The 26,696-nt window shown below is 39.6% G+C and overlaps 1 protein-coding gene across 2 annotated transcripts; it reads right to left on the bottom strand.

Moving 5' to 3' along the window:
* Positions 1 to 1,859: 1,859 nt before the first annotated feature.
* UBTD1 (ubiquitin domain containing 1) lies at positions 1,860 to 26,340 on the bottom strand. Of its 2 annotated transcripts, none has more exons than XM_032224804.1 (3): positions 25,939 to 26,340; positions 4,855 to 5,082; positions 1,860 to 2,763 (listed from the first exon to the last, which is right to left on the bottom strand). In XM_032224804.1, exons 1-3 carry the CDS (start codon positions 26,006 to 26,008, stop codon positions 2,378 to 2,380), a joined length of 684 nt encoding a protein of 227 aa, XP_032080695.1. In that variant the 5' UTR covers positions 26,009 to 26,340; the 3' UTR covers positions 1,860 to 2,377. The 2 variants fall into 2 exon arrangements, with proteins under 2 accessions (XP_032080695.1, XP_032080696.1); XM_032224805.1 differs by lacking the exon at positions 25,939 to 26,340 and adding an exon at positions 25,760 to 25,829.
* Positions 26,341 to 26,696: the final 356 nt, after the last annotated feature.

The following is a 26,696-nucleotide window of genomic DNA, read 5'->3' as shown; positions in this document are numbered from 1 at the left end:
TTTCTTTCCAACAATCCTTAGATAGGGATGCAGGACAGAATGGAACTACTAGGAACAGGCTGATTGACAAAACATATCTTGGCCCATTTTACAACAAGGCTTGAATTTGCTTAGCATCCTTTTTCCTACTATTCTTGTTTCCGGAGACAAAAGGATGGTTCTAACCACAGCCAGCCTATATTTTTCCAATTCCTACATGCCTGCTAAAAACAAGACCATATACTCTGTATGTTTTGTGTGTGTGTGTGTGTGTGTGTGTGTGTGTGTGTGTGTGTGTATAAGGGATTATAAGTTCATTCTCTGGAACTGAAAGAGTTATCACATGTTTAATTATATATATATATACACACACACATACACACATACATATAGATACATATACATACATGTTGTATTTGTGCTGCTAAATAAATAAAGGGAGACTAGTATAGATCTATTTCAAGCTATTTAGCTCTCATCAGCTAGCCATACCGTTACTGGGATTCAAACCTGGGCTGTGTTACATATTAGGCAGATGTGTTAACCACTAAGCCACAGGCTCTCCTCCTTTATCAGCTGAGCCAGGGAAATAGGTATGTAATTAGTGTCACAACCCCTGGTATGCATACCAGGGGTTGTGACACTAATTACATACTATTTCCCTGGCTCAGCTGATAAAGGAGGAGAGCCTGTGGCTTAGTGGTTAACACATCTGCCTAATATGTAACACAGCCCAGGTTGTGTTACATATTAGTAAGGGTATGGCTAGTTGATGAGAGCTAAATAGCTTGAAATAGATCTATACTAGTCTCCCTTTATTTATTTAGCAGCACAAATACAACACAAATGTAACAAAGGCAACAGTAAAAATATTGGGTTTCTGTCTGGATAGTCTCTTGTGACGAGCCGATAGACAGAGAATGGAAGCAGTGAGCTTCCTCCCATATTTGGGCATACCGGGGGTTGTGACACTAATTACATATACATACATATATATACATATATATACACATATATATATACATATATATACACATATATATATATACATATATATACATACATACATACACATATACATATATATGATTAAACATGTATGTATGTATGTATGTATGTATGTATGTATGATTAAACATGTGGTAACTCTTTCAGTTCCAGAGAATGAACTTATCATCCCTTAAATTCTTTATAACTTGTAATCTTGCATTCCAAGTATTTTTTTTAAAAAGTTGAAAATGTTGAAAATGTAACTTTTAAAGTCAATATGAACCGTAGGTAAAGCAACCCTGCTACTAATTATGTTGACAATTCATGGCCACAAGTTTTGCAAAAGTACAAAATGTCTGTACAAGTTTTGACACACCCAAATATTAACAACTGAGGTGAGTTTCTAGGGTCCAGCAGGTATAGTCTATATAAAATTGCCATATTAAGAATGCTGGGTAGCATCAGGTAAGTTGGTACATGTTTGATTGCTCATCCATCAGCTAATTTGATCTATGAAAAATGAACAAGTTGATTGTAATTCAGAGTTCATTCTTTGTTATCCCTCCTTATTTGTACTTAGCAGATGAGCAATGTAAATATGTGTACTGTACAAAATGAGTCATTAACTTACATTATTAATTCTGACATAAAAAAAATGTAATTAAATCTTCACTGAAACAGGCACATGGATAGTTGGAAAAAGATTTTATTGATAAATTACACAGGGACCCATATACACAATCCAGTCTCCACATACCACACCTTATCTGGATGAGGGGCTGTCCATAGAACTGACTTGTAGTACAGTCATCCTTGATGCCAACCTCAGAATAAGCAACAGTCTAGATATGGAAGAATTAGCCCTGGCCATTGATTTATTTATTTTGGGCCTAAGGCAGTAGTCTCTTATGTGAGGGACACTTTGGTCTCATGCTTTGTCTAAAAGCTTTTCAGTTCTCAAATGATAGCTACACTGAGTCCCTGAAAAGGACTAGACCCACAATCCATCATTTCAGGCTTACAGTCCCAATGTGGGCAATTCCAACTGGACTAGAATTGAAGGGAAAGGAAGGAGGCATTGTTTCGGTGCCAGCCGAGCCTAGAAATGGGTGAGGTAACTAATTCTTTGGAGTTTGGGGAAGGTAAAAATCTAGCCCAGATAGTCATGAGAAGCAAACCATTGGGAGAAACAGAAACCACTTTGAACATTGCACATCCATACTACTGCCCAGCTTGCTAACTGTGCCCTGCAGGGAGACACGATGTGCAACTCTTCAAAGGCTTTGGCTTTGATTCTGCCAGTCTTTTAAGTGCACTGTTTCTCTAGATGCATAGAACAGGCACCTGTTCACACAGGCTTCTGTTCAGTCTCTGGGTTAAACTGGGAGTCACACCAACTATCTCTAGCTCAGTTCCTTGGTGCAGAGGGCTGATTGACAATTACTTGAATTACAAAGTCTTTCTGGATTTTAGTCTCTTGCAGGCGGGTCCTATCTGTCAACAACTTGCCAGAAAAAAACCAACGTTGCCATGCAGGCTCCAGTTCTTCCTGGGCATAGAGTTGCTTCTTAAGTTGTCCAATTGTATCTGTCATGCTGGCATTCAGACGTAGATCCTTGCCAGATGAGAGGCGCACTTTCAGTGGGAATTCACGGCGGGTATTGGGTGCTGGCTCTGGAGGTTCTGCACCCTCCTCTTCACTCCACTCCATAATCAAGTTAATAGGTGGTGCCAGGCAGTATACAGGAAGTTGGTATCGGTTACCCAATTCATCATAGCACTCAGTAAGTGAGCCTGTAGAGGAATAAATAGACCATTAGAGGGCGTGAGAAGCTTAAGGAAAAAGAAATCACAAAATTATTTTGAGATCATCTTAATTCTAAAAGAAAAACTTTCAAGTGTAAGCTTCCAGTTTTCCTCGCGATAACTTGGCTTCTTTCTGGATATTATTCAAACCTAACCATGGACTCCTGTGCCAGTCTTCCAGTTCTATAGTATGTTCCAGTTTTATCACAAAGTTCTAATATCTCCTAAGTCTTGAAACTAGATGTGCAGCCATCTGTGGACACAAAGTCCACTTTCATTTAAAGTTACTATCCTATGGTATATATGAGGTTGACTAATCTCTAGTTTGAAAGATCACCTCTTGTTTTAGAAGCAAGTACAAAAACACCAGCCTCATGGACCATTGATGAAACGTCTCCATTACAAATGAAAGATCTGCATCATCACCCAAGATATAAACATTCTTAGGAATCCTATACGACATGTGAAAGGAAATGGGGGGGGGGGGGAGGAAAAAAGCAACTCCAACATTCTGCAGAAGTCAGTCTAACAATGACTGTCCAATGAAGATAGACTGAGACGTAACAGTTGTCTTTGCTGTTAAAGCTAATGTGACAAATAAAAATGTACCTATGTATTCAGGTTCTAGTACCAGTGAACTATTATCCTTGTATCAGAAGTAATTGTAATGCAGAGCATTATAAAAGAATAAAATATCGCTAAACTCTCAAAAATAACAATTTTGTATCAGCTAGCCAGTATGTATGTATGTATTTTTCACACCTTTGAATTGCCCATTTCCTTCAGAGAGGAACTCTGGGCAGTGTACATCAAAGTATTAAAATATAAGAACAATATATATATGTTTAAACATATATATATATGTTTAAAAATTTAAAAATATGATAAAATACTGTTAAAATTAATTAAAAGGCATAGGGAAGACTTTCAGGGTATTGCCAGCCCCGTGGCTGCATGCTTCTCTGGGCTTCCCATTTAAGGCTACAGAATCATGTTTTGATTCTTTTTTTGGAAGGCTGGGAGGAGGGTTGGGGCCTGCCACACCTCTGGGTGGTAAATATTCCACAGGGAGTGGGTAATGGCATAGAAGGCTCTTTTACTGGACCCCACCAAAGTTCTTTAACTTCCTTGCCTGACTGGGTGGGATGGATTGATGTAAGGGAAGAAAGACAGTTCCATAAGTAGTCTTGCCCCATGCTGTGCACGGCTTTATCAGTCATAACCAACAATGTGAAGCAAACTGGCACACACAGTGCAGTTTTCAGAGCAAAGCCCTTCACTGGACACCCAAAATTGCTCATGTGGCCACATTCTGAACCAGCTTCCAGATACTTTTCAAGGGTTGTCCCAGGCACAGTGCATGGCAACAATCCAAATGAGATAGCCAGGGCATGAGACCCTCCCTATTCAGGAAAGGGGGTAACGGGTATACAACACAAAATTGAGCAAATTGAGCAGTCATGGCTGTCACCTGCTTTTGTAACAGGAGCTGTGAATCCTGGAGAATGTCCAGACTATGCACCCGCTTCACCTGGGGTAGTGCAATCCTCTCTAGGACCAAAGATGATAAGGATCCTGGATACAGAGAGGCCATTCACAGCCATTTCTGCTTACCAGGTTCAGTTGGAGTCTGTTGTTCCCCATTCAGGCCCACACAGCCTCCAGGCACCACAAAAGAACATCTATTGCATCACTCTCTTTACCCAGGATGGAGATATTTAACTGGCTATCATCAGCATATTGGCAGTACTTCACCTTATGAGGGCAGATGATCTCACCCAGTGGTTTCAGGAAGATGTGGAGACAGTACTGAACTCTATGGCACTGTGCAAATCAGGGGCTGTGAGCTGGACCTTCCACTCCCTATATGCAACTTATAGCAAAGAGAAAGCCAATCCTGCTTACTCCTATAAGCCCAGTTAAGAGCATGGATTTGCTCCAAAGACACGTTATGGTTGTAAATGCAAGTTTTTATTTTATTTTATTTTAGTAGAATGAAAGAGAGTTGGTCTGAGGAGCAGCATCCTTCAAGTTCTAACAAGTTAGCACACCATTTCTATTCTGCACTGAGGGACATACCATGAGGCAAGGTAACTCCAGCACCATCAATAATGGCTTGTGCTAGCCCATGATCATTTGCCTCCACAGCATACGCAGCAGCCTTGAGTGCATCCCAAATCTCCTTGCGTCCCTCAAAGGCAGGGGCTGTATCCCAAAATTCATCCCGCTTGCTTCTTAGTTGTCCATCTGTCATTGGGTAGTCACTCTTCCATTTGGGGCGATCCTTTTTTAGAGGTTCATTACGACCTGCAAAGAGATAGGGACATTTTAAAGTAGGAAACTTCAAAACCTCTAACTACATCTTCTTAGAACCACTGCTTCATCTTTTTTGATTTGATTTTTGATTTTTTGATTTAAAGTTTATTTATATGCCGCCCTTTTCCCTGGGGGGACTCAGGGTGGCTTACAACTTAAAAAGGGGGAGGGGGAGACAAACTTTTAACATATAAGACAAATACATAATTAAGAACACAACATTCATACTATTCGGGCGGGTTGTAGTCTTAACCCCAGGCCTGACGGGATAGCCAAGTTCTGAGGGCTGTGCGGAAGGTCTGGAGGGTGGTGAGGGTACGAATTTCCACGGGGAGATCGTTCCACAGGGTCGGAGCTGCCACCGAGAAGGCTCTCCTTTTTACATCAAATACTGGCAAGTTGCACTACTCCTTGAGCTTGTGACAGCTTTTCCTAGTTAATTTATCACTACTTTATCAGAGATAGGATTAATTAAACCCTGACTGAGATTTTTTATATATATGTAATCACAAGCTCCTTTTATGAACAAAGAGAGCCTTAATATTTTTTTAAGACTTTCCATGTTTTGATCTGAACATACCAATACTCCACTCGCATCTCTATATAAATCCTACAAACTTCATCTGACATTTTTAAAATTCTGCTTAAAAACTGTTTCTGCTTTTTTCCCCTTTAGTTGCGTCAACGAAAAACTGCTGAACGGTTTAATAGAGGAACAACTAATAGAAAACAGAATGCTACACATTCTGAGGAAGATGAGATCATCACTGAACTGAGAAGCATTATGAGTGACAATATTTGCCTTTGTTGCTTAAAGCAATGAATGCAGCATACATCAATTTTGTAGCGATTATAGCATCTGACATTACTAAAAACACTGTAAAGGAAAAATTAAATCAGCCTTCTCCTATCCTGTACTTTCCACGTCTCCTGGATATTTTTCTCCCATAATTCTCATCAAATATTATGGGGCTTACAGTAGTTAAAATCCAACACATGTGAAAGACGTCAAGTTGAAGAAAACAGGACTAAATTTTCTGTAAAATTCTGTTAAAAAGGAGAGCTGTGATAAGAACAAAGTCAATGACATTTAAATAGGACATGAAAGCCTCCAATCTAGATCATCCAAACAGATTTGAGGGGGGGAGGCAATCTGGATATTGTAATCCAACTCATCTAAAAGACTAATTTAAGTAAGACTACATAAAATGTTTATCTCAGGAAAGACTGAATAATGTGAACATGGATATGAACAAAATAATTAAGACAGATGCGGACACACTTCAGAATTACAACATCATTTTTTTAAAGAAAACAAAACAAAACACCAGAACACTGAAATCTACTAGCTACAGGCATACAAAAAAACTCCAGGAGCTCCTAAATAGAATCAGTTATTTATTACAGTGCAACCATGTAATGGTGTGTGTGTGAGGGGGGGGGGGGAATTAATATTTTCAGGAATGAGAATTATTTTAATATTACACAAAATCCTGGTCAAAAGCAATAAATAAAATATCCTATTTCAGAGATCGAGATTGCTTAGACTGAAGTAAAAAATAAATGCCAGGGTCAACAGGATTTAAAAAAAGAATGCTGTGTGTTAAAAAAAGAAGGTGCTACTCACATTCCTTGCTTTGCAAGAGAGAAATAGATGCTGAAAACTAACAGTTCAGGTATGAAAAGCACAATTACTGAGAAAGGGATAAAAAATTCACTGCTATGTACAGAATACTGAAAGACGGAGCTTTAAAAAGCCAAATCATGTGACAGTATCACTCAGGACAAGTCACAAAAACACTCCTTAAGTCAACCCAAGCCTGGAATTTTTAAAAAAATTATTTTAAAGTTAAAATTAGATTAAAATTAATTTAAAATTAAATCTTTTAATTTTTTTTATCAAAATAATTCCAAGTTGGCTCTTTCGGAACAATTCTACTTTAGCAGCAATTTCCTTGTCGATGGTAATTGCCCGAACGTTTAAGATTTTAGCTGACAGAATTTCTAGCCAGTGGATGTTTCAAGGGTGTTATTTTTTTTCCCCCCTGTTCAATCGTGCAATTTTCCCAGACTACCCAGACACGTCCCTGAAGTTTTCTCGGCAAGGTTTTTCACAAGTGATTTGCCATTGCCTCTGCTCACCAAGGCTGAGGGAATGTAACTGCCCCACGGCTGGTTTTGTGCCTAAGGCAGAATTAGAACTCCTGGTTCTAGCTTGATGACACACACACAAAAAAAATCTAATTTAGCCAAACATATATGGAGGGCATTAGACTGGAGAAGTCCAGTTTATAAGGGTAAAAGGGTTTATAAGCAAAAATGGGTACAGAAGGGATTGCTCCAGCAACTCGGCTGTAATTTATAATTGGCAAACTTAATTAAAGGAGCACCATGGGTACAGCAGGATTGCTACAGGGGGAGCGAGTTTCTGCCACTGTCTTTGCTTGCCATCCCCTCTCTCCCCTGCCATCCCATTTCCTTACTGGCTGCCCCAGGCTGCTGTCCCTGTGATAAGAGAGAGGTTAAGTGAATGGATTCAAGAACAGGACATGTGATGCATATCTTCCTTGACCTCGGTCTCCTCCTCCTCCTCTCACACAGGGCTCTTGTTCTTCCATGGCTGCTGCCGTGGAGGAAGGGCCCCTGGTACAGTAATTGCTCTGAAGATTGCTAGCTAAAGAGACCAGGGCAGAGGTCCTCAAACTTGGCAACTTTAAGACTTGTGGACTTCAACTCCCAGAATTCTGGGAGTTGGAGTCCACAAGTCTTAAGTTGCCAAGTTTGAAGACCTCTGGACCAGGAGATGCAATGACAGCCTGCTGCAAACAGAGGGGAAACCCAAAGGTTGCCTATTGCCTGCATTTTAAAATGCCTTTTGAAACAAACATGCCTATTATCTACAGAGGGTGTGTGTGTGTGTGTGTGTGTGTGTGTGTGCGCGCGCGCGCGCATGTGTGTGGAAAAAAAAGAGGCACTAGGATCAAATATCTGTCAGTCTATGGAGCCCATCTGAGCGGAGATGCCTGGCATATTCTTCACAATTTTTCATTCTCAACTGGAACAGCCTGAGAACAGTCCTCAAGAAGCTAGTCTTTTCCCACTTGTTCTTTTATATAATTTCTTATTACATATTTTTTTTTAAAGAAAGGGAGAGCCAAAGTAATGTAAAGCATAAAAAGATAAAGAAAAATATAAAGTAAGATAAAGATAAAGAAAAGAAAAATCAAGGTGAAAGCTGAAAAGGTTAAATATGACCTCTTAGTTCGGACAATCAATCTCCTTTGCCAGCCAAGGGAGGCATGAAACCTGAAAGGCCTCGGAATCCAATGGGAACCTTTTCTTTTAAGGCTAGGAAGAACAAGAGAGGGACTATTTTTTATAGGATTTATGCTGGAGCAGAAACAGTTAAGGTTCCTTGAAGTGCAGCTCCAATGAAAATTGGGCCTTGGCATGTTTGCTAATAGATTCACAAAAAACAAAGAAACAAACCTGATGAGTTTCCAAGTCATGTGCTTATGATCCATGTCATTTGGCGGGTAAGCTGGGAAGGGGGAGGCATGTAGAAAATACTAAATTATGGGGGCAATGGCTTGGTTCACTCTAAGGCATCACCACCAATATCCCCAGCTGTCATCATCAACATATTCCTACTTGCCAAGTACCTTACTGTACTTTTTATCATCTTGCAATGCTCACTCTCTAAGATAGGATCAAATGTTAAAGAGATAGTGCAGGAAGACACTGATCTGATCTGATTAATCCTGATCTGATCAACCCCCACTAACTGCAGTCAGTGGAAATTCTGCAAGGATATAAATAATTAGTAATGGCTTCTGTTTCATGGAAGCCATGAGAGAACTATGTTCTCCCTCCTTTACAATATCCACAAATCCCAAACAGTCTACAGTTAAAAGCTTTGCTTACAAACATCAGGCCAGTAAAATCACATGATGTTGGATGAATAATTGCACTTCATCGCCACAAAACAGAGAGTCATCACCCTGACTCAGGGAATTAGGGTGTAGTGCTGACCACTAAGCTCCTGGGACCACTTAGCTTTTCTGACCTGGATGTACACATACAAAAAAGAGCCTGAGGCAAGAATACCGGAGAGCAAAATTCAAAGGCATCAACTGTTGCATAGAGCTCATCAGAACAGACACTAACCTGCACTTCCAATAAGAGTACCTGCCCACTCACTTCCATGAAGGACACTACATAGCAGAATCGATCACCTTGTGCTCTATTTATCAGGCACTGCATTTCACAGGGGAGATCCACAAGGGCTATGAAGGCACCATCTCCTTCAAAAGAGATTACACCCACTCAATTGTATCAGAGAATCAACACTATTTGATAGCAACAACCTCTTTGGCACTCACAGATCAAAAACATGAACGTGCATATCCCTGCAGCAAGGTGATCCAAAGTTAGCGGCACAAATAAATTAAGGAAATCATTCGAATTTCCCATTCTTTGTTTTGAAAAAGACTATAGTATTAACAATAGTTGTGAGGAACAGATGGACAGAACCTAAGACATAGTGTATATAAAGGATGGCCAGAAGGCTCTTCTTGCCCCATTAGATGGATTTCATGCGATCATCTAGGACATAATTGGCCTTGCATTTCAGCTTTTGTTCTAGCTATGGCAGCTAGAAAAACATTATTTTAAAATAAAAACAGAAGAATTGTGGATGCCAAATTCCATGATTATTAAACTCCAGACAAAAAATAAACATATTCCTGCTCCATCGTCATTCAGTCTTTTGCCCAGCAAGACTATCTCCTTCAAGGCAGGGTGGGGTTTTCCCAGTGGTCCTCCCTACCGGCATATTCCCTCTGGAAAGGAGGCAAGAAAGAATCAGATTCCTCAACTGATCCTATCTGGACTGCCTATGCAAGGAGACTGAATTCCAAGCCAGCTGTATAAGAAGTCTGTGTTGCAGATTAAGTCTAAACAGGATGGTAAATTGAGGTAAAGCTAAAAGTAAAGCATATTCTCAAGACAGGACAAAGCTGTAATGGCAAAATAAATAATCTCAGGCTCAAGCTCAGTCTGCTTTTACCTAAGCCTCCAAAGTGATAATTTCATTATGGATGATGACTGCAGCTCTTGTGGGTTTTATGCCTGTCCTGGCAGGGAGAGAAGAAATACTGTCCTGAATAGGGTATTATTTACTGCCTACTATTAAAGCTGACCTATAAATAAAAAATAAATCCTGAACTAATGGTAAAAAGCGCCCAGGCCAGTTTAAATCAGATAAGGAACAATTTTAGGTGAAACTTCTGAATCGAGAGATGGGAATGTCAGCAAGCAACTAAAATTAATTAAATTCCAAATTCTAACTCCCTATTGGCTAAGCTTCAATGCCAAAGTGTGCCTGCCTGACAAACAGGGAGAACTCGGATTATTCTCTCTACTACTTCAAGACCCTGGAGAAAGAAATTATATGGACATGTTTTCTTACCATAGCTGGATACTCTAGCGAGCTCCCCAGCCCAGTGACTGCAGAATTACAACTTCCAACATGTGCAACCATTGTCAGCTAAGTCACTAGGCAGAATCGAGTACTATTTATTGGAATGCTACCTCCACCTTTCATGACCAGATTCTCAGATCTGGGCCAGAAGCAACTACAGGTAATCCTCAACTTACAACAGTTCATTTAGTGACCATTCAAAGTTACAATGGCAGAGTGGTGGGTTCTGGATCCCGTTGCAACCGGTACGATGCAACAGGGCCCGGCGTCCACCACATGGACAAGTGCAGCCCGCACACGCGCTGTGTGCACATGTGTACTTACCATCTGCGACGCTCCATAATGCCTTCGTAACATTCCAGCTGCTCGGCGGAGCATCACGCAGGTGCCGTATGCTCCATGTGCAGAATCCCAAAGAGCTTAAATACAGGTAAGGACCAGTGGTGGGTTTCAAATTTTTTTAGAACGTCTTCTGTAGGTGTGGCCTGCTCATGTGACCAGGTGGGAATGGCTTGCCAGCCATGTGACTGAATGGGAGTGGCTTGGCAGTCATGTGACTGGATGGGCATGGCCAACTTGTAAAATGTGGTGAAACTCACTTAACAACACTGTTGCTTAGCAACCAAAATGTTGGCTCAGGAACTCTGGCATTTGAAGCATGCAAGTCTTAAAGCTGTCAAGTTGCAAGACCCTTGCACCCCTAACCCTTTAGAAAAAAACCCCAGGGGTGTTCAAACTTGACAGCTTTAAGACTTGTGGACTTCAACTCCCAGAATTCCTCCTCTCGCTCTTCATCTTGATGATGTGTGGACAGGTGGGGGGGGGAGCTGGAACTGGTTCTAAACGGCACTGTAGATTTGTGGAACCTCTTCTATAGAAGAGGTTAGAACTGGCAGGAATCCACCCCTGGTAAGGACGGCGGGCGGGCCCTCCAGAGCATCGGAACGGAACGGTACCCAGTGCTCTCAGCAGGCACCGGTACACTCGTACCGGGGTGTACCAATCAGAACCTACCATTGCACTGGCACCAAAAAAGTGACTTATGACCATTGAGGCATTCCATGGTCACATAATCAAAATTCAGATGCTTGGCAACAGACTCATATTTATGATGGCCGAATGGCCTAGGATCATGAGATCCCCTTTTGTGACCTTCTGACAAGCAAAATCAATGGGGAAGCCAGTCTCACTTAACAACACTGTTGCTAACTTAACCACTGTAGTGATTCACTTAACAACTGTGGCAAGAAAAAAGTTCATAAAATTGGGCACAACTCCATTAACAATCGCTTTATTTAGAACTGTAAATTCTGGTCCCAATTGTGATTGTTAAATCAAGAACTACCAGTATCTCACCTGAAGTGGATCATCTGCAAAGAGAAAGAAATACAAGCAGCTCCCTCAGGCCAAAAGTAAGTAAATATTATGTATTTTAAGTATTATGAGATTTCTCGAGCTTTGAGACAGATAACCTTCCTACAATGGCCCAGGTCACATAAGGCAGAAGTTATATCAACAAAGTGCTAATGAATCAACAATAGCTGAATATTTCACTGTAATTACAGTGTCACTATCAATGCCAGAGTCACTCTCACGTCATTAGATGTTTAATAACACCCTGGAGATGCATTATCCCAACCATCCTTCTTCAAAGCTAAATAACCTTTATAATTTTATTTAAAGAGTATGTATGTCCAGTATCAACTTAATCATGTGAAAATCCCAGCAAAAGGTTAGTTTATTTATATTGTAACTAAGTACTCTCTATAAAGTGACCTTTTATTTAATGGATGGAAATCTTCATCCTAAGGTTCAAAGGTGAGCTGCTAGCCTTCTCCATCTAGTCCTTTGAGGTCTCTGAAAGCCTAAAATCCCTGACTTCTGAAAAGTAAGGAGGATAAAGAAAAATGGCTAATAACCAAAGCAAATTATCCTTCTATACTGAAGTAGAAAATATATATTGTGTCATGTTCACCCTATGTAGACAAGCCTGCTGCTTCAGTCCAAACTTCAGGAAGGCCTAAATATCATTCCTATATCATGTTATACAGTTCCGCTGCCCTTCCAGAAAACAGTCATGCTTCCACTTTTCTATTAACTTTAATGTTAATGTTAGCGTTTTTGCCTTTACTCCTCAGAAGCATAAGTCTGGATTGTGTCCAATAGCTAAGGCTATAGCTGCGTTACAGTATATGTAGCATCATCATTTACAAATCACAATGACTGGATTCATACAACATGATAGAGATAGATAGATAGATAGATAGATAGATAGATAGATAGATAGATAGATAGATAGATAGAAAGATAATAGATAGATAGATAGATAGATAGATAGATAGATAGATAGATAGATAGATAGATAGATTAATGCAAGTGTGATATAAGGGTCTATAGCCATAGCATAATTGTTTGGATGCCACATATAAAATATTTAGAGCATTCTAAAAAAGAATAGGCCAATACCCCAAGGCTGATATTTTTCAAAATGTGAAACATAGCAACAGCACCCCATAATGCTTTACAGCAATTTACTTAATAACTAAAATATTTTATTTCCATCTAGCTCAATCATCTCTGTGGCAAGCAAGATCTAAATAATAATTGCGTATATATGATAAAGGAAAAGGTTGAGTATATGGTACATGTGATTATAGTGGTATATGTATTGTAGTGCAAAAACAAATAATGGCATCTCTTACAGCAGGGGTCTCCAACCTTGGCAGCTTTAAGCCTGCCGGACTTGACAAAGCTGGCTGGGGAAATCTGGGAGTTGAAGTCCGCCAGGTTTAAAGTTGCCAAGGTTGTCTTACAGCACTCGAAGTTTGAGAAATGTAAAAAACAAAAGCTGCAGCAAGGAAATAAAAGCTAACATTTATATAGATTAAATACCAAGTATGTCATAGAATTTAACAGAATAAATGTAAAACATATAAAATCATAGAATTTAAAGAATAAAATATTTTAAAAATAGGATAAATATCTACTGGTAATATTAAATATCTAATTTCCAATGAATAAGGAAACACAACATAACACAGGTAAACTACATAAGCAAAATTTTAACCTGTGTGTGAGAAGAAGACGGGTTTCATTTCAAGTTGCTAGACTGGTTTAACCATAACATTACAAAAATACGTCAGATGCTTTTTTGAAACAAGAAGAATTACAGTAGCTCATTATCTGATAAGGTGCACTTTGTGAGGTTTTCAAAGAATTAAACAATTTGATTGTGCATTGTTATAGCAGCCATTGAATTGGATATTTGGAATTGCTTCATAAAGTTAACATGCAAGCAAAAATAAAAGGTGCAATAAAGATTATTGGCATAAGAGATGCTTTTAAAGGTGAAGAAAAGCCAAGACTAAGGAGTGATAAGAGAATTACGAGAGAAGAAATAATTCCCTATGGTGTCTTGAAATGTTATAATTTCAAATAAGAATTATTTAAATAAATTTGTACCTATTGTTGTCAACAATAGAATCTGCAGAAAAGAAAATTACATAAGGGGACTACAGTAATGACATCTGTGGAGCACCTTTCCTGAGTCTATCCAATCTCCATTTCTTCACTTATAAGGATAGAGCAGAGCAGAGCTCCCAACCACTTTGGATCTAGACATATTTGGAAAGTTGAAAGGCTGTTATGGTCTCTCCCATAGGATATTTTGATGTTAGCCAAGGCTAATTACAAATACCCATTTCCCAGAATGCAAACTGATACACTCGTTCCATAACATCTTCTAACTAGGACAGTGTTTCTCAATCTTGGTCACCTGAAGATGCGTGGACTTCAACTCCTAGAATCCCCCAGCCAGCTCTGCTGGCTGGGGAATTCTGGAAGTTGAAGTCCACGCATCTTCAGGTAGGCCAAGATTGAGAAGCACTGAACTAGGATGTACTCTAAATTCTCAACAGGCCTCTACCTTTTGTCTGGGAGGTGGGACTACTTTTTAACCTAAGCACTGGGATCTGTTCCCCTTTTTATCTTATCTTCTAAAATGTTTTCAGTACATACACAACATAAATAACAATCAAGATAAAGGTTCAAGCTCACCCTTTACTCTGCATCATCCTACATCCTAATTTTAAAACATAAAATGAGGTGGGGAATGAATGTAGAAAATAGGTAGAAATGGGGAAATCTTAAGTTCATGGACCTAAATGGAGCATTAGAGATTTTTTTTAAAAAAATATTGAAAACATTTTTATTCTTTGAACTACCGTACACAGACTGAATTTCACAAATGGAGAACCAGTTGATATGAACCTACTACCTTTAAGTCCTGCTTCTAGACTTCCTGTACGCATCATAGACTCCAAAACAAAATACAGGTAGTCCTCAACTGATGACCACAATTGAGTCCAAACTTTCTATTGTTAATGAGATGTCTGTTAAGTGAGTTTTGCCGCATTTTATGATTTTTCTTGCCACTGATGTTAAGTGAATCACTGCAGTTGTTAAGATAGAAACATGGTGGTTTAGTGACTCTGGTTTGCCAATAGTCTTGACTTGTCAGACGTTCACAAAAGGAAATCACATGACCTGGGACACAGCAATTGTCATAAATATGAGTCAGTGGCCAAGTGTCTGAATTTTGATCATGTGACCATGGAGAGGCTGCAATGGTCATAAGTGTGAAAAACATTCATGAATCACTTTTTTCATCGCCATTGTAACTTGAAGAGACACTAAATGAACTTTTGTAAGTTGAGGTCTACTTGTACTGCACCAGAGAGGCTTTTCTTCTCATTAACATAGCTTTTCATTATGTTCTTACAATACTGATTGGGTAAAAATGAATATGAAGTTAAATTTATAAAATGTGCAGATATGCTGGCTTGCATATTTGAAGCTCATGAATATATCAGTCAAAGCCAGTAGAAAGACAAAGACATAAGGAGGAAACAAAGAGCATTTTTTCCACCCAAAAAACAGGGAAAGGGAGAAAACCTAAGGAAGGGTGCGGGGGCATGTAAATTCACAAACTGTCCATTCAACTTCCCTAAGCAGGTTTCCCTGAAAAATATGACCACAAAAGGACAGTTTAGGAACTTGGTGAAGCCACGTCTCATGTGATGTACGTAACCAACAGAAGGGTTATGTGTTCAAGAGTTCCAAATCCTAAAGATATTTTTGTTTTAAGATCGGCAAACCATAACAATTGCCCTTCTTCCGGAAACTGATTACATAAGTATAGCAACAAATATTCTTAAATATTAAAAAGGTAATTGTGATACTATATACAGGTAGTCAGCTTACAACAGTTCATTCCATGACCATTTGAAGTTACAATAGCACTGGGGAAAAGTGGCTTATGACAGTTTTTCACACTTATGGCCATGGCAGTATCCCCAAGGTCATGTGATCAAAACTCAGGTGCTTGGCAACTCGTTCATAATGTTCCAGCATCATGTGATCCCTTTTTGCAACCATCTGACAAACAAAATCAATGGAGGAGCCAGTCATTTCATAATTGTCTTACTAATTTAACAACTGCGGTGATTCACTTAACAACTGTGGCAAGAAAGGATGTAAAATGGAGCAAAACTCACTCAACAAATGTCTCACTTAGCAACAGAAATTTTCAGCTCAATTTTGGTCATAAATTAAGACCTGCCTGTACAGAACTAAAGAAGAGTCATTGTGCTATCCCATCCACTCACACACACATGTAACAGTGGGCTAGTGGGTTTATTAAAATTCCCCAGCAATTCTCTTTACTAAAAACCCAGAACTGTCCCAATCAAGTTCAGCCAAAAGCAGGCCAAGGCTAGTCCACTTGAAAGTTACCAAACCAGACAAATCCACTAGGCAAAATTAAATCCATAATACAAGAGGGTGCATAAGGCAAGAAAAGTCCAGAGTTCACAAGGCACTATCCAAGGCAAGTTTGGAATCACAACGATCAGCTAGGAAATGTACATATTATTCACAGCATCATCTCCACCTGTCTGCTGTGCTAAATAGCTTCTGGTGCAGCTCATCAAGAAGGACAAAGCTGCCCCCTCGTGAGTAATCAGACTGACCTTCACCTACTCCTGCTTTTTCTCTGCCCTGCGAGTTCTCAGATCAGGAGCAGAAGGCAGTTCCTCATCATCATCACTAACTGGCTGCAGCTTAATGCTTTCTCCAACTGAAGCCTCAGGGCTGTCCTGCTGCAGCTATGCTTCAGCCAAATCACTCTCAGGTGGCTACTCAGAGCCACTGACCAACTACTCTCCTGAAGTGCCCGCAACTAGTTTATCTTCCTCTGAACTAACATCTAGAGAGGCATCTGGGGTGGCGTCACAAGGAATCATCACAGTCATACTATAGTATAAATGCAACCTCTTTGGTATGGAAAGGGAGAATGCATACTACATTCTACTTGTCTTGCTTGAAACAAGATGCTGTGTGTGCTATATAAATTCTATTCCACAGCTTCTTGCCCAGGCATGTTCTTTGCAGACAGCTGTGCCCACTTTCTCCTTCCTCCTGCCCTGTATGAGTCCTTGGAAGACAAATTACTTTGCATAAAAGAGACATTCTGCAAGAAAATAGACAGATCAGCTTTTTTTTTTTTGAAAGAGCACTTCTAAGAGCCGTAAATGATTGATGATTTAGCTAAGAACTACCCTGTCCATTAAATGATTGTAGCTATACAGTGTTGGGAACTGTCAGGTCTACCTGCGTGACAATCTACGCTGTGCTGTACTACGTCCTACAGAATATTCCTTCTCTTCAGCTCCAATTAACTTTTGGCTTAACTGAGTAAAACTGGAGCAGACCAGGCACAACACTGCCAAACAGATTTAGCATTAAGCAGCATGAGAATAAAAATACTCTGATGAAAAAGGTTCATCAACCTAGGCCTTGCCACCATTGCTTCTCCTATGATGCTTGGCTCTGACTTTGAAGAAAACCACATGGGTTCATTCAGCACAGAAGAGATAGGCGCAAATGCCATCATATTTTGCCATCCAGGATGGAATTCCTATTCTACCATTTCATACAGTAGGACAGAAAATGTTCATCAGTGCTATTTCTCGACTTGGCTGAATGATGACATGACCAGCTGCAATTGAAAAAAAAATGACTTATCGAAGATGCACAACATTCATCTAAATTTGCTCCTGACAGTTCAGAGTGACAGTTATAGGTAATTCTATTCCACAAAAAGATCAAGAATATGGCAAAATAACAACACTGGATTAAAGAGTTCTTCACTGGACACTGGAATAAGATACACTTAACCTGATCCTTGTGGTTGCTAAACTAAGAACATAAATTCTCCTCTACTGAATTTGTGAGCCATGTCTTCAAGTAGCACAATCTAAATTTAGGGTCCCAGGTGAGACTGCTACCTTGGATCCCATATGGGAAGACAGCTGGGTAAGTCCATCTGAGCAAAACAAACAATAGGCCTGGGACCTGGGGATTAATTGATGACTGTTATAGATGAGCTAACACCCTGCCAACAAAAGTGCGTATAGTCAAGGCTATGGTTTTCCCAGTTGCAATGCATGGCTGTGAAAGTTAGACCATAAGAAAGGCTGAGCATCAAAGAATTGAGGCCTTTGAACTATGGTACTGGAGAAGACTCCTGTGAGTCCCTTGGACTGCAAGGTGATCAAATCTGTCAGTCATAGAGAATTAACCCTCTGCTCTTTAGAAGGCCAGCTCCCGAAGATGAAACTCAAATACTTTGGCCACCAAATGAGAATGAAGGATTCACTGGAGAAGAGCCTAATCCTGGGAAAGATTGAGGGCAAAAGAAGAAGGGGGACGACTGAAAATGAGGTGGCTAGATGGAGTCACTGAAGCAGTAGGCATGAGTTTAAATGGACTCCAGAGGATGGTAGAGGACAGGAAAGCTTGGAGGAATGTTGTCCATGGGGTCGCAATGGGTGGGACACGACTTTGCAACTAACAATAACAACATAGGTGAGAAGAAGTAGATTCTCATCATTACTTCTAAGTTGGCTTATGAAGAAGTAGATCCAGCCTAATGAAGTTTATATGGCATTCAAAAAGGAGACAGACCAGTCTTACTATGCCATGAAAGCTATTTCCACTCTAACTTCATAGTAAAATCAGGATTAGCCAAAGCATACATATAAAAGAATATACATGTGCAGAAAAAGAAACTAGGAGAGGAAACTTGAGCAACATTAATGCAAGTGTCAAATGAGATATTTTAGAAACTGAATACAAACTACTTTCAAAAATTGACATTAATTTCTAATTTATATGCATATCCATATAATTTTGTTACCAGTATTAATAGAGTCTCTCTAGTGCCTAGATTGAAATAATAAAAAATAAAGGTGCTAAGACAAACTGAAAAATTCTACTTTTCCTGTCATTTTTATGAATTTAACCCAGGCCCACTATTCCTATGTCTTCCTGATTTATTTCATTCAGAGTTCTTTGACTATTCATGATGCGTGCTTTTCAATTTTCAAAATCAATTATGTATTTTTCCAGTTTAATGCGCTTTACATCAAAGGTTGCACATTTTAAAATATATTAACAGCCTTGTGAATGTTTCGTCACAAGATGGGGATCTGAATGTGAAAAGGTTCTTACCGCCTAACTCACTGGACCTGTATAGTTGAGACAGAAGCAGTACACCAGGAGAGGGAATATTGGAGTTAGGAGAGAGAATGTAGGAGCCAGAAAACAGGGTAAATGAAAGGATCTGAGAAGCTGGAGAAGAAACATCACCGGTACACAAGGAAATTTGTTGCACATGTTGCAATTTAAATGTCTTTATATTAAGGCCAATGAAAACTCCATGTGGGCAAGACAGCATGAGTTTACACTTATGATATGGCTAATAAAACCAGTAAAGTTAATTTAAGCAATAGTAAGCTATAGGCATACAAGACCACTTATCCCAACTGGCACTACTCATATTGCCTGTATGCCTGCAAAAATAAATCTGATGCTGAAACCACAATTCTTGGACAGGAAGCCTGGATCAATTATGCATGGGTTTCCTGCCCCTAGAGATTAGAGCATCTTCTACCAGGAACTAAAGACACTTACTTTCAAATAAGCATTTGATTCTATTGTTATGTTAGTTATTGATTCTGGCTCAGCTGTTTTTATCTTTATTGTTATTTTTGGCTTTTTGCAACTGTGTTTTAATGATTTGCCATTGCTGTTATGTTTTTATATTTGTAAATTGCTGCAGTGACTATTTTTTGAAAAGATAAAAGATCCATCTAAATTGAGCTTAACTCTATTAATGGTAACTACCCAGTCTAGCCAGCCTCTCTGATATTCCCAGATAATCACCAGTCAAGTACCAACATAGACAAATGTTTCCTTAGCTTCCAAATTGGCTAATGTTGTTACATACTGCTTACTTTATGTTGCTGTCTGTGACTACTTTCTGGAAATCAAATGCAGGGCATACATTTCTTAAATATTCATTAAACATTACCAACATTGGAAGGATCTACTTAAGTTGATTTTGCTGCTTTTAGTTCTACCAGACAAGAACAATATTCTAATATGGAAGAATAATATGGGAGAATGAGAAATCTTAGTTAAGAAATGCCTCCCTCCCCACATACATTATATACAAGTATCTGATGAGAGGTAGTCAGCCTCCGTTTTGGAAAAAATATAGCTTACAAGGGTTTCTCTTAACCCATTTACTCACCCCTCCTACTTCCTGTTTCTCATTTTTGTCTCCTACAAAATAGTAATTATTACTGGAAGCAAGAGACATGCAATTGCTATCAGTGGCTATATGAGCAAAGCAAAGGCATGAGTCAGTTCCACAGTCCTTTGGTGGGGCCAGTTTCTTGTTTTAACAGGGTGTACTCCAGAATCACACTGTTCAAAGAGAATAAACATATCAATCATATCATATAGCACCCAAATTAGATAACAAACTACTTTTAGAGGGGGTATGTATTCTTTGCTTGTAGCATTCTAGAACTTTATAGGAGTTTATGGATCATGATATGTAAATTAGTAACAGATGCAGCTGACTCATCAACAGATGCAGCTGAATTCTGGATCTATGAAATCCAGAATTCCCAGTCAGGGAATTTCACAATCCTATCAGTACATCAAATCCATATGTTAACCATTTGCACATTAGGTTTACCCATCTATGTAGACACAAGAATGGTTTGTTTGTTTATTCCAAATTATTATAGCCAATGGATTCTGAATTTGTAGGAATGTTGTCAAAATAGTTTGGGTCCAAACAATTCTATTGGATAGAAAATGAATTATCATTCCACCCATAACACTAATGCAGTCATCTCTGGGGTGGAGCACATGATAATAACAATGGACCCATAATTTAGGACCGGAAAGCAGAATAATAGCCTTTGACACTTGGATAATTAGAGGGTTAAAATGTTTTAGCTCTAAATTCCACAGAACTTCAGTGTTCTTAAATAATTAGAATATTTTATTTCATACTTACTGGAAAAAAAAGATAAGAATTATCCTGCCACTCTCTGAAATTTCACTATAAACCATACTCCACAGTATTTTAAATATCTTTTTCTTAGTCCAAAAATGTCATTTTACTGAGTAGTTTCTACCTAACATTTTTTAAACGTTACTAGGGATGTACTTGTGCTGTGTGTTTGATATTCATCCGATCTCATATTTGCAAAATGCCAGCAATACATACTTGAAGTGCCATCCTGTAAGAAGCCAAAGCTATTCAGCTTTCTATGACAGCCAGTGTATTATTTAGCATCACAATCTTAACTTTTTACTTCACAATAAGACTCATCTCATTAGGATCAATGATACTAATACTGCAGCCTAAAGCAAATAAATTGAAATGCTGATGAAATTAATGCATAAAAGGATTAATTCTTCAAGCCAATAATACCGTATATACTCGAGTATAGGCCGACCCGAATATAAGCCGAGGCACCTAATTTTACCACAAAAAAACTGGAAAAGTTATTGACTCGAGTATAAGCCTAGGGTGGGAAATGCAGCAGCTACCGGTAAATTTCAAAAATAAAAATAGATACCAATAATGTTTTTGAATATTTATTTCAAAGAAAAACAGTAAACTAGCGGTGTATTCAATGAAATACTTCACTCACCTCATGATGCTGATGTCCCGCTGTGATGATGATGTCCCGTGCAGCCGCGGGAGCGATGTCCCGCCTCCTATGACACACGGCACAGTGATTCCTATCATTGGATCACTGTACCAGAGGAGGTGGGACATCGCTATGTGGCTGCTTGCCATAACAAGGAGGAGGTGGGACATCGTTGCAGAGCGGCAGGAGGGGGAGGAAGGGGAATCGTAAGACAGCCCTGCATTACATTAGAACGTGAGGAGGGGGGATGGTGCGGTGCGCGCTGCGCGGCAAACTGACACAGAGGGAGGGGAAACTCACAGGGGCACTGGGCCATTCACGAGTGTCACCCAGCGGCATGGCCCCGCCCCTTTTTCTCCTCCATTTTGGGCAAATTTTTCACTGACTCGAGTATAAGCCGAGGCGGCTTTTTTCAGCCCAAAAAGTGGGCTGAAAAACTAGGCTTATACTCGAGTATATACAGTAATACATTTTTCTTCTGGAAAAGTGTAACTTCTCACAATACTTCCTTCTTGTATCAGAAAATAATTAGATACTCTCTAATTAACAGTAAAAAATTCTTACACTGGAAGGAAATATATTAAGGAATACAAAAAAACCCACCACAGATTATTGGAACCATCTAAGTTCAATATAAACTATACAACTGCAACTTGTCAGACTTTGAATCTTGAAAAATTGCATTAAAAATACTTGGGACCTTGTACACTGAAAGCCTACATCTATGACCAAGCTACAGACTTTCCTATTTCTCACAACCTAGTTGTTAGTGATAGATATTTCAGTGATCCCCATTAAGAAAATTAGATGTTCTTGCCCAAGATTTGCAAACTATGACAAGAAGTTTACTTTTCATTTTAAAGTGCACACTCAGATCTTCCAAAAAATAAAATTAAGAAGGAATATAATTAAATTTAGTTTTTTGCTATCATCATTCACTACATTTCTCCACATCTTCCTACCCTTATATTTTTGCTTCTGACATGACTTTAAATTGCTTCATACATTGTTGTGCCATCTGCTTTTTAAACATCTCACTTCTCTTTTTTGAGGATCACATCAACTCGAGCCAACTATGAATTGCCCAGTTTCCCTTTCCTCTTGGCCCATTCATTTTTTTCTGATATATCAATGTTGCAATTTGATGTTCATTATCTCCAATATAATTGCTTTGTACTGATCACCATTTTTGTATTCCTACTCCCGTTCAGCACTCATTCATTCTTGATCCTATCTCTTATGTGACCACACACATTTCTTAAGTACCCCATTCCCAGGGCATTCAATTTATTTTTATGTTTCTTATAATGAAGCTAAGTCTCACAAGCATATAACTAACTAGATAGAAGCATGCTTTTATACGTAACAATTTTCACTTCATTCAACATCCATTCTTTGTAAGAGTTCACATAGTATCTAGTACTATTCTACCAGCATTTGCATCATTATAACATTTCTTCATCTATGTTTGCTTGCTTAATATTCTAGCAAGGTACAATTGATTTGCTCTAGTTCACTATTTGGGTATAGAATATGTCAAGAAAAGCTACTTTGGTCTTTGGTACATCACTTCTCACTTCAATACTCCCTTTTACATCATACAGTGTGAATCAGTCAGATTCTCATAACACTGTCTGCCTAAAAGTATACACCATTTCACACCCAATCCAGATATGTCTTAATGTTACCACAAGCATGCCTTAAACATTTACATTACACCTTTACATTAAACAACCAAGGAAATATCACACACATTTGTAATGTTTCCTGCTCAATGTTGAACACTACGCATTCCATTTATCATATCATTTATTACTCCCATCATATACCATTCATATCATTTTCAGCAATCCAACTCCCTATTCACCAAGTTCATAATTTAGACCTTTTTATTGAAAATTTTCTACACAAAATTCTATATTGCATGTCAACGAACATGCAATATAGTTTATTTTTCACATTCATATATATCTCAATGACTTGTGGAACTACAAATTCTGGTCTACATAGCTCTTGTCCAGCATAAAGCAATTCTAGATTTTTGGCCATACCCTTTCAGTCAAAATAATGTTAAGTATTTTCCCACAAAACTGTAGTTTTTGCATTTACTCATGCTATCTTTCCCTATGTATATTGGAACAACACATTCTTCTAATTGTCTGGCAGAGAAGCAGTTTTCATACACAATTTACACAAGTCATGTAATCACTCAATATTTAAATCACATCTATAAATTAGTATTTCTCCGGTTACACTATCTACAGTTACAGACTTATTTTTCAATGTTCCAATATGATTTTTTTTCTTAGATATTACTGTTTATAGCATTTGTTTCAATTCTACTGTTTGATAAGTCGCAATCTTTCATACTTCTCTAAGCTTTTGGTCACTTTAGTTTCATCCCAAATCACAATATCAGATCTATTTTTAGTTCTATTCATTCTGCTTGAGGCTGTTTGTTCATTTCCTTTCTCCATCAAAAATGCTCTGCATTTTCTCTGTCTTTTTAAAGAATAACTGTTCCCTGTTCTCTTTGACTACATCCTCTGCAATTACGGTATCTTTTTTTCTCTTTAATTATACAATATTTTTACATTCTCATTTTTTAAACAATCATTCTCTTATATGTATTTTTCTTATCCACAATCTTTCACTTCATCATTTTTTATACTCCCTGTTAGCATAATTCCACATTTGTTTGTGACAGTCTGTATCATTATTCTTTTCACTCTGTTCCAAGTAGCTACAAACAAGCCTTAGCCCTCCAGAGATTGGTTCTTCTGTTTTACAAGATCGGTCTTGTAAAAAAAAAAAAGAGAGGCAGAAATAGCAGGAATCAGAGTAGAGTACTGTATGTGACCAATGGTATCAGTCTCCCCACAACTCTCAACCAAGTCTGAGGTCTTACTCTATCTTGGAGAGGCATCTTAGGACAAGCTGTAATGAAAGCAGGATAGCAGCTGTAAATCTCCTGGTCTGAAACCCAAAAATAATCCTTCTCACAATAGAGTTCCCTGAAGCAGAAAATAGCAAGGGTTCATTGGTCATTCCCCCCCTTTTTATCTGCTGTTTAAAAGCATACGGAGAGATTAATCTGTAGGTTTAAAAACAAAATTTAATCTTGAACAGTGAAGCATGGAAACTAAATTTTCCATCCTCCTCTGATTATTTAATTACCGAGGCTTCTCTTTTGCTGAAGTCAGGACTGTTCCATCCTCAAAAATACTTTATCAGTATTTATGTGCCATAATGTTTGGAGTATCAAATACTGCTGATGAGATTGTTAGGTTAGAATTGTTTCTGCTATTGATCCAACTAATGCAACTATAGCAGAGTGAGGCAGATCTTAGCAGTCTAGAAAGGGAATAATAATGCTATTGACTGACATGGACTAAAGAATCAGGGCAGGACTTATGTACATGGCTTTACATCACAAAGGATCACATGCATGCATTCAAACAGGACAGATTCTGTGTCCCAACTTGCAAGATTTACACAGGAACTTTGAACATGGAAACAGACAAGAATATCTGATCCAAATATTGGTGAAGGCCATACTCCTTTAGTGTACTGTAGTTACTGTAGCAAATACTGTAGTTCTCTAGGATGTCTTTTATGGGTTCCCATATTCTGGGGTGCATAAAAATCAGACAGCAAAGCCAAATCTGTATTTCTGGCAGGATGAAACCACAAATCATTCTGATTTGTCTCTTAGGAGTACATTTTGATCGAGCATGTCTGCTGAAACCCTGCTAGCCATAAAACAGTCCTTAACCCAGCTAGTAGGTCTGCATTAGTGAGAAGAAAAGGCACAGCAGTTTCCACTTCAACCTGGTGAGACGGGCTGGACTGGCTCTTACATAAAGTGAGTAGGCAAGTTTCCAGATCATCCCAAATTCCTAGACAAGGAATTCAAGGGACCTGTTAAAACTGGGATTGCTCCAAAAGCTTTGCACTGGTGGGAAATAACAGCCCCCACCCCAACACAGACACCTTTCTGTAGAATCTACAGAACTGTATAACCCCTGAGGATAACTTCTCTATTTCCAGCAAGAGAGTATAGAGAGAGATATGCCCGCTTCACTGCACGCTCATCAGAGCCACACACCTGGGCAGGAAGAGGGCGCGGAGGCACCCTTTCTCAGGCTTGGGACGGGTGGCGCTCGGTGCCCGCTTAGAGCCAGGATCGTTGTTCCCCCTTTAGGCCTTAAGGAGAGGCGCTCAGCGTTTGCAGAGTCTGAGCTACCTTCCCCGCGGTCGCCTGGTCGGTTTAGTTCGGGAGCTCACCTGCTCGCTTGCGCGGGTTTCCCGGGGTGATCGGCCCCTCTCTGCGCTGTCTTCCCACGCAGCTGCCCATGGCAGAAGTCCCAGGGTGCAACTTCAAAAGACCGACGTGCCTGAGCCCGGCTCAGGGCTCTCTCGCTCCGCATGAGGCAAGATCCCAGTTCGCCCTCCGGACGCACAAACTTTGTGAGACGCGGTGCGGGTTTTTTCCTCCTCCTCCGCACTTCAGATCCTCGGGTTTTCCTTGCAAAAAAAAAGAGGAAGCCCGCAAGCAGGCTCCGTCCCTCACGAAGCGAGATCCGCACCAGGCAGGCCCAGGGATCGGTCGTTACAGCACTACAACCGCCACCCTGCTAGAGACCCGGAGCTCTGAGCCGGGATGAGTCCCGCGGCCCTGGGAGACACTTCTGGGCTCCTCCCACTCCAGGTGAGCATGTGACTCGGCGGCCGGAGCTCAAGCCCCGCCCCGCCGCCTCCTCTCCGCCAGGAAGCGGATAGTCCGTGACCCTGGCCTTAATTCCAGCGGGCGAGACGGGGCCGCGGAGAGAGGATGGCAACGGAGGAGGCTTACGGTAGTTCCAAAGCAGGGTGACTAGTTATCAACTGCATCCTTCCAAACTCCTCCTAAGAGGACTTTTTAACCCCCGAACGAGAATACAGGCGAGTTAAGGTGAAATCGGCATTTCCCTCCCAAATGCCAAAATACTGAAACGGGATTTCCCGGAGCTACGAGACGCACCGAATCACCAGCCTCATTTTAG

This window comes from Thamnophis elegans, chromosome 10 (genome assembly GCF_009769535.1).
Source record: "Thamnophis elegans isolate rThaEle1 chromosome 10, rThaEle1.pri, whole genome shotgun sequence".
NCBI lineage: Eukaryota > Metazoa > Chordata > Lepidosauria > Squamata > Colubridae > Thamnophis > Thamnophis elegans.
This window is presented reverse-complemented; position numbering and strand designations above follow the sequence as displayed.

Excerpts from the sequence above, each read along its gene's own strand:
- UBTD1 (XM_032224804.1), bottom strand. The coding sequence starts at position 26,008 with ATGGGCAGCTGCGTGGGAAGACAGCGCAGAGAGGGGCCGATCACCCCG. Across the intron at positions 5,083-25,938 it reads AAACCCGCGCAAGCGAGCAG|GTCGTAATGAACCTCTAAAA; the intron begins GTGAGCTCCCGA and ends ATCTCTTTGCAG. Across the intron at positions 2,764-4,854 it reads TGGAGTTACCTTGCCTCATG|GCTCACTTACTGAGTGCTAT; the intron begins GTATGTCCCTCA and ends ATTCCTCTACAG.